Source organism: Anabrus simplex, chromosome 8 (genome assembly GCF_040414725.1).
Source record: "Anabrus simplex isolate iqAnaSimp1 chromosome 8, ASM4041472v1, whole genome shotgun sequence".
Taxonomy (NCBI): domain Eukaryota; kingdom Metazoa; phylum Arthropoda; class Insecta; order Orthoptera; family Tettigoniidae; genus Anabrus; species Anabrus simplex.
Window position 1 is genome coordinate 184,006,913 of NC_090272.1, and position 9,304 is coordinate 184,016,216.

General features: G+C 38.5%; 1 protein-coding gene across 1 annotated transcript in view; it reads left to right on the forward strand.

The window, feature by feature from the left end:
• CaBP1 (Protein disulfide-isomerase A6 homolog CaBP1) overlaps window positions 1-8,134 on the forward strand; it is a 65,005-nt gene extending 56,871 nt beyond the window's left edge. Inside the window, exon 8 of the mRNA XM_067152563.2 lies at window positions 5,873-8,134. Within this exon, the coding sequence (XP_067008664.1) occupies window positions 5,873-6,044 (172 nt within the window). The 3' untranslated portion in view covers window positions 6,045-8,134. The remainder of the gene's footprint in view (window positions 1-5,872) is intronic.
• Window positions 8,135-9,304: the final 1,170 nt, after the last annotated feature.

Sequence of the window (9,304 nt, forward strand, 5' to 3'; positions counted from 1 at the left end):
ATGAATTTCATTTCCACTGCTTATATTCATCCTTCTTGTCACTGGGTAGGCACCTATAAAAATAACTATTGTATGTCCAGTAAACTACTGTATGTCCAGCAAGAAAAAGTCTACAATTAACAAACTCCTTAGTACTTGCACGTTTGCTGCAATGTTTTTCATTAGACGTTTATGGCCATTAGAGACCTCGGTAAGCATCTGTTAAAGTTTTAGAAGCCTTCTTTACAGCCTAGTATCATTCCATTCTGTGTCTGGCAACCTGTCTCCTTTCTGCTGTCCACCTGCTGTTCTTCACGAAAGCTCTTGAAGTTATTGATCTGCTGTCTGTATTTGGTTCTGTTAATAATGTCATGATTTAGCCAGTTATTTTCCCCCTCCCCCCAGATCCTTCCTGACCTTCCTGCACCACTTATCACATGTGTTAGATTTACTATAGAGTATCATAAACATTTTCTTAGTCAACCACTTGTCATCTGTTCTAAATAGATGGTCATGGAACTTGCTTCTTAACTTCTTGATGGATTCTATTACTCGTTCGTTTTTCTGATATAGCTCCTCTTGTCCTTGCAACTTGTATTGTCCAGCCACGATCTTTGGGCCCATTATCTTTCAAAGGATCTTACTCTCAAACTACTCGGCTTCTCTAAGACCAGCCTTTCCAGTAACTCGGCGACATTCACTTCCATAGAGAAATTTGGGTTTAATCACAGTGTTGCAATGTTTGAGTTTAGCTTGCATTGAAATTGACTTTTCATTTTTGTAGAGATCATGTGCTCTGCAAAATGCTGCGGCTATCCTATCTTGCCTACTGTTGTTAGCTTCTGTTTCATTTGATCTTCTCTGCACAATCTCGCAGAGATATTTGAAACTGTTAACTCTTTATCTTACCATACCTTATCTTTAGTTGTTGGGGGCTGTGGGAGTGTTAGTCAAGTACTTTGTTTTTTCAAAGGAGATCCTAAATCCAGCCTTTTCTACTTGTTTAGAAAGATTGATCTGTTCTACAGCTAAATCTGTGTTTGTAGATAAGATCAGTAAATCATCAGCGAAAGCTAGACAGTTGGTCTTGACACCATTCTTTGAACCTCCTATGTATACTTTTTTAGTAAAAGTTTCTTAAGTTTTTTTTCTCCATTCACAGATAACCTTCTCCAACATGCAGTTAAACAGAGTTGGTGATAGTACATTGCTCTGCCTTACTTCTGTTTTAATTTCAAACTCCTTGGAGAATTCACCCATGAATTTTACTCTAGAGCGGGCAAGATAATTTGTCGTTCTGTCATCCACTCCTAAGTTATTCAAGATGTCTATTAACACTTCATGGTCAACTGAATTATACACTTTTTGGAGATCTTTTGAGGTGTAATTTTCCATGACTCTTTTCAAATTCCATATCTGCTCAATGTATAATCTTACTTTCCTGAAACCTGGACTATTTAGGACTATCCACCAAGTTCGTGAGCTATTTGCTCCACTAATCTGGTGTGAAGATCTTTTGAGTACCTTACCCTCCTCGGGCCCACAGTTCAAGAAAAAGCATTTCAGATTCAATTTTTAGATTTTTGGGTTGCAAGACGTATTAGTTTTATGAAAAAAATGGCCTTTGGTCACAGGAATCCCGGGTTCAATTCCCAGCAGAGTCGGGAACTGTATCATAATCAGTAAATTCCATTGGCACGGGGGCTGGGTGTATGTGCGTATTCATAATAATTTCATCCTCATCACGACGCAGGTCACCTACGAGCGTCAGTTCAAAACACTTGCAATAAAATCTTGCATCTCTGTACAAATGAGGAATTCTCCTAAAATAATTTGTTCATTAAATTCATGAACCCACTTTCGATTCTTCTTTCTAATTTTCAACTGTTTCTAGTGTACTTGGATAACAGCATTAGTTTGTGACAAACCTAAAACTCCTCGCGCCAAACTAAGCTGAGAGCACGGCGTAGAGTTTTTGGTGTGAACAGCAAGCACGCCTTATGTTACGCATAGCATGTTACGTTGTACGCGACGCACTATGCGAAGCGCGCTCAGTGTACATGCGGCCTTAAATCTCAAGGCCTACAATGTTGTGAGCGCTTCCAGTTGGTGGCATTCAGCCTGGCAGTAAGTAAACTCTAACAAGGGATTATGGCATCACTTTCGTTCGTTGCCGATACTGGTAGTTTTGATAACGCTGTTTTCAAAATTGACATTCTCACCGCTCCAGTCTCGCCTGTGATAATGATTGGTATTGTGGAGTGACTTGCCCACTAGATTAAGTATTCATCATCATCGTTTCCCTTTATCCAGCTGTAGCCGGGTAGGGGCAAATATGGTTCCTCTCAATTTTCTTCGGTCTTTCCACCATTCCTCCTCCAACACTGTGTCCCAGTCCAGGTTTCTTCCTATAATACTGCGTTGGATTTTGTCCGTCCATCTCAATCGTGGTCGACCACGGCCTCTCCTTCCTTGCATTTTCGTTACCTTTTTTGGCATTCTTTAATCACTCATTCGCTTTACGTGCCCAAACCATCTTAGTCGGCTCTTCTCAATTCTATCATTCATTTTTTCCACTCCAATTTCTTCCCGGATTTTCTCATTCCTTATTTTGTCTCTTCTACTCTTCTGTAACATACTCCTCAAGAACTTCTTTTCGGCTGCCTGTATTCGACTCTCATTCTTCTTTGTCATTGTCCAAGCTTCTGCCTCATAAGTAGTTATGGGTACGTAATACAACTGGTACATAGTTTCCTTTGCTTCCATTGGCACATCTTTGTCCCATAACATGTTTCTTACACTATGATAGAAACAGCTTCCAGCTTGAATCCTCTTACTAATTTCAGCATCCAGTCGGGCATTCTCCATTAATTCACTCCCCAGGTATTTAAATGTTTCCACTACTTCCAGGGGCTTCTCTGCAAGTCTAATTTGACCTTTCCCTTCTTTCTTCCTGCTAGTCATAACAAGGGTACACTTATTTTCAACCCACATTCTTCTATTTTCCCATTCACCACATCCAACTGTTCTTGAACCTTCCTGTCGTCTTCTCCCCAAATCACAATATCATCTGCAAATAACAGCATGTTCATTTCTCTTCCTCCATATTCTGCTTTTGCTGTTCTCATGATGTCGTCCATTACTATGGTAAACAGGATTGGTGATAGAACACTTCCCTGCCTCAGCCCACTAGTTATTTTGAACCAACTTGTCCTGCCAACTTGTGTTTGCATGCAACTACAACATTTCTTGTACATTGCCATGATCATTTTTATTAATCCCTGTCCAATTCCTTTTTGCACCAGACTGTCCCAAACTTTAGTCCTGGAGACACTGTCATATGCCTTTTCAATGTCGATGAATGTCATCACCATATCATTCCCGTACTCCCATTGCTTTTCCATTAGCTGTCTCATAATGAAAATGGGCTTTATTGTTGACGTTCCACTTCTGAAACCAAACTGATTTTCCAGTATCTGATTCTCAACCTTCAACCTTATCCTACTTTCCAGTATCCTCTCCATTATCTTAGCAACATGGGATATTATAGTAATTACCCTGTAGTTCTTCAAAACTTTCTTATCGCCTTTCTTGAAAATTGGAATGATTATTCCTTTTTGCCAATCATCAGGGACCTCCTTTTTCTCCCAGACAATCCTGAGAACTCGAAATGTCCACTGCAGGCCTACAGCTCCAGCTGCCTTTATCATCTCCACTGAAATTTCATCTATTCCAGCAGTTTTTCCATTCTTCATCTTTCTTACTGCCATTTCAATTTCATTCAGTGTAATTTCTTTATCCATTTCTTCATCGACTAATTGCCTTTCCTGCTCATCCATTGAATGACTGTCATCCGTTCTTATGTTCAGCAGCTTCTGAAAATACTCTCTCCATCTATTCCTTATTTCTTCTGGCTTTGTTAATATTATGCCGTCCTCATCTTTCACAAATCTGGTGTTTACTTGATCTCCCTTTTTGTTTAAGATACCATACAGTAATTTCTTGCTGCCCTGCATATCATCTCTCAATTTCTGTGTGAATAAGGCCCAGCTCTTCCTCTTTTTTTCCTCCACTACTTTCTTGGTCAAATTCTTTGCCTCCACATATTTTCTTCTACTTTCTTCAGTCTTAGATGTTTTCCATGCTTTCCATGCCATTGTCTTTTCCTTCACTTTCATCTTTACCCTATCATTCCACCAGTGTGTCTCTTTGTCTTTCACATTTCCTGATGTTCTACCACATACCTTTTCTGCACATCCCAGCAGTTCTTCCTTAAATCTTTCCCATTCATCTTCAACACTCCCCACCTCCATCCTGGGTACCAAGGGTATTATTTCCCTTTGAAGTTCTTCTTGTATGTTTTTCTCCTTCAACTTCCATACTTTCTTTTCTCTCTTCTTAATGAGGGTTTTTCAATCTTTCCCACTTTCAATTTTCCTACCACAACTCTATGATCTCCAGCAAAGGCTTCTTTCGGCATAGCTGTAACATCTACAAGGTTCTTCCGGTGTTCTTTCTCTGATTATGTAATCAATCATGGTCTTTGTTCTTCTGTCTCCCCAACCATACCTTGTAATCTTCTGACTGTTCTTCTTCCTAAACCAGGTGTTTCCAACAATCATTTGGTTCCTCATGCAAAAATTCACCAACACCTCGCCTTCTGGGTTTACCTTTCCATATCCAAAGGGCCCTACAATATCTTCCTTTCCTTGTCTTTCCATTCCCACTTGTGCATTTAGATCTCCCATCAGTATCACTTCCTTATCTTCTATCTGTCTCTCCACTTCCTCTAAAAAGTCCTCCAGATGTTCATCTATGCACCCTGTTTGTGGTGCATACACCTGAAATAGATCTTTCACACCATTTTCAAAGTGGAGTCTCATCATCATCATCCTATCGCTGACGGATTTTGTATATTCCACATATTCTTGGATATCTTTTCTAAGTATGATCGCCACTCCATTTTTTGCTGCAGGTCCTCCGCTGTAGTACAGCCTGTATCCTTCTTTCAGAGGAATCTCTCCTGTGCCCCTCTTCTTGGTCTCACACAGTCCAAGTATGGCTATATCTTTTTCTTTCATAAAGTCAACCAGTTCATCGATCTTTCCTGTCAGTGTCAGGACATTTGCTGTTGCAATCTTGATGAAGTTTGGTGCTGGTTGCCCATTTCTCACAGTTCACCCAGCACCTGAAGAGCTCTGCGTCGCTTTTAGCGGGGGCCGCCCTAACCTTTTCCGAGGTACCATATGTGCTTTGTCCATATAGGCTATTGTTACGATGGGCTCGCCACACCGAAAGGCATTTTATACCTACTGCCAGGTTCAAAATTAGGCCGCCCCTAACATGGAACCAGACGCCTTTCGTAGCCACTCCTCTGGAGTACAGACACTACGGGTTTGCCCCTTCGCCATCCCCACCGTACCGAAGTCCACCTTCTCCGCCGTAGATGCCGTTGAGGTCTTCACTCATAACCCTGAGCTGGGACCCATACCACATGTTACACACCGGGTCAGTGTGCTCTGGGACTCGCATAGGCAGGGCTGCCTCCGAAGAGGGTCCCTACCTGCTACCTGCAGATTAAGTATTGTCAAGGCAAATTCAGATTAAATTCCTTGATTCATTGCCCAGCTCTTCAATAATGCATAAACATGCATTATTAACTGCTGTTTTATTATCAGTGCTTGTGTAAGCACGAGCCGGGAAAACTGCTAGAGTGAAAGGAAAAGGCAGCGTGTTGGTACTCCAAACACTTCTGATCAGATCCCAATTTAAATTGCCCAGTTCATTTTTTTTCTTTCGGACAGCAATTTTAAAATAATAGTACTATATTCCTCTTTCAGTGTTACTTCTTTACAAGGATCTGCATTACTATTAACATGATTGTTTGTTACAGAGATCTGTCGTTTGGACGAGGTTCTACTGCACCCGTAAAAGGAGCCGCTCTTCCTAAAATCAACCCCACTGAACCTTGGGATGGTAAGGATGGGGAGTTACCACCCGAAGAAGATATTGACGTATCTGACGTTGAACTGGATGATCTGGATACTGAAAAGGATGAACTCTAAACTTGAGTTGAAGGCATCTTTGGTAATAGTGTTTACAAATGCCTCAATTTAATAACGAAGCATATCTCAAGATGCCATGGGTCATTTTTAAAAATAAAATAAAAAAGAAGTTACCAACTAGATCTTGACATTGGTACAATGTCTTACATTCCTGTATGGAAGGTGGGTTATGTCCTTGACTTCAAAGTGTACCAGTATTACTCCCTAGCGCACAACAGTGAACCTTCAGGACAGGTGTTGATCCATAAATGTGTACTAGGATTTAGCAAAGAAAATATCATCCCCAATAATGATGGCAAACTTTCATGCTGTTATGGCCCATGCAACAGCCAGCAATTCCTGAACTCGGGGAAGGACAGTTTTATATCTAAACCTCAAGACTGATACAATCATCTGCTTCCTCATGTTCCTGCATTGTGCTTATGAATGGAAAATTAACATCACAAATTTGGATTCTTATTTGTGTGTGTGTGGTATAGAACAGGAAATCGGTTCAGTTTTTGTGTTGTCAAACTCACAGTGAAATGTTTTTACCAATTACTGCTGTGACCTTCTGATGGGCTGGACATAGTGCATCATGTGGATTACCCAAATTATATAGCAGATGTTTCATGGGGGAGTGGATGTCTGCTGTGTGAGGGACCAGGTCTGCTCCCTTTGTCGGAGCTTACTTTTGCTAACAGTTATAATAAAAATATGTTTTTTGTATTTCAGTGCATTTTGTTGTTTTACTTAAATGTTCAGAATTATTTCAGGATGACATTTTTCTAATCCAGACCAGTGATTAGAAACTATTTGTTGGTGAATGTTAAGATTCAGGCCAATGCGTAGAATAAATTATCAAGTGTCATTCTTCTGTTTGAAAACCTAATTATATGGTGTACTTAAATGTGGCTGTTACATTAATCGAAGCATTCCAGTGTAACTTAATGAACCTTACCTTACATGTGCTGCTGCAGAGTCCTGCCTTACTAGACACAACACCATGTGCACTCCTGAACTTCTGTGGGTTCCAGTTAAAATTAGTTTTGGATATAAATTATTTCTGGCAAGCTATAAACGAGCAGGAGAACCAGCATGCAGACACATTTTTCTCTCCACTGATACCTGCGTTTGGGATATCATGGTTCAGTAACAGATTGTAGTTTTATAACAAAAATATGATTAAAACTTGCTATCACTTTGATTTTGTGTTATCAGTGTGAATAAGGGGCAAAGTTATATGTGCTACATTGATTGTCAGATCTGTTTACTGCTCATGTTTCTCTCATTTAGTACCTAAATTAGCTTTTGGACATTAACTTCATAAGAAATTTGGGAATTCATTGCTCTTTTTGGTCAAAATTTTTAAGATTTTGTATATCTAACCTAGCAATCCTGGAAGTGTCATAACCATACTTGGCATTCACAAATCCTAATTTCATTTGCTCAGTCTAAACAACAGGAACAAGCGAAAGACAAGTATCTTTTGAGAATTAGTCCACTGCATTGCATCCAAAGTATGCTATTTCATCTGGACATTGGTACGCAAGTGTTACCGTGTGGGTATCTTAACCATAAGCTTCATCCACTATTCTTAAGCTTTGAAGGAGTTTTGTGAATAGTTCGGGCACCAACCTTGTATACTTCAGGCTAGTACTAGAGATGTACACAGGTTGCAGTCTGAATATTAGAATTGAAAGAAACTTTTATGAGGTATTTGAAATTTTCATAAAATAATAATTTAAAAATAAAATTCTTCCATCAGTATGCAATAAGATTAACAATGTGAGAGTCTTCCAGCATTGTACAAGAAGAGCAGGAGACATGGATGGCACCTTGAGGCGTGATGGTCAGCTAGTGTGAATCTTGCATTTCTAAAATTAGCAGATATTATAATTATTTGCGCTTTCCAAAGAAACTCCATAGGGGAATGTGAATATCCTCACCTCCTGGTTTTGAATTGACTGGCTGGTAGCAAGTTATTTTTGTCATATCCATGTTTCCAGCAGTTTTTATCCTCTCATGGACTATATGCAATCATTCTGATAATGTACAATGACTGTTGATATACATGTTCTGTTTAAAAAAAATAAAACTCGGATAAAAATATTTAAATATTTTTGGCTCTGCTTAAAAAAAATAAAACTCGGATAAAAATATTTAAATATTTTTGGCTCTGCTTACCCATATTAAATGTGTAATTTATTGTATATGAATGAGTTTGCTAAATTCTCCATTGGTCCTCAAATTTGCTATAGGACAGCAAGCACATCTCCAGAACAACTATATTCTCTTATGTTCTATTGTAAGCTAATTCACTAACTGCATCCACAGTGCTGACAATAGTCTGAAAATATAAGTTTTATTGTATATATACTAATATTCCGCGCACTCTGATTTTAGGGAATTTAAAAAAATCTGCTTCGATTTGTCTCCTGAAAGAAAGAAAAAAAAAAAAAATCAATCCTAGGTAATGATATACAGTAGAAGTCCGTTATAGCGAGAATTCATAATGGCGAAAAATTTTCTCGCTATAACGGATTGTCGTTATATCCGATTTTTTTGTAAAAGTCGGGAAAAGTTTTCGCGGATATCCACACTGCGGCTTACTTGTTTGTTGTTTTTCGAAATTCGATACTACGTGAAATTATGTGTTTAATTTAATTCTGAAAAATATATATTACCGTATTTCTCCGAATCCAAGATGACTCCCACTTTTTCCTTCAAAAAAAGTAATCAGGCTTAGAAAGTGTTTTTTAAAATCATATTAATGTCTTTTCTTATACAGTACGCATTTTTAGATTGTAGACTCCGAACATTGGCTTTAGTTATGCCGTATATTTTGCCGCTGTACAATTATGCTTTATTTCAGCGGGTTTAATAAACATTAACTTAAAACTGGCATCATAATATCGAAGGGAACTCGTTGAAAATTTAATATATAAGTAATAATAATAATAATAACGTAAACGTTTCCACCTTTTCAATACTACAATATATTCACAAAATTACAAATTATACGGTACTAGTTTCGACCCATCTAGGGGTCATCATCAGCCGTATTGGAGCAAAGATCATTTGTGGCGAAATCCTAAGACAGTGTTATTTTAAAGAATAACAAGTGAAATGAGATGTTATGGTAATAGTTAATAATACAAGGAATATACATACTAAGAGGTTTTTAACAAAGAATAAAGTATAAATGGGGTGTTGTAAAAATTATAATCATGGAAATCAGTAAGTTCTTGTATTGAAATGAAATATGGCTTAGGAAGAGG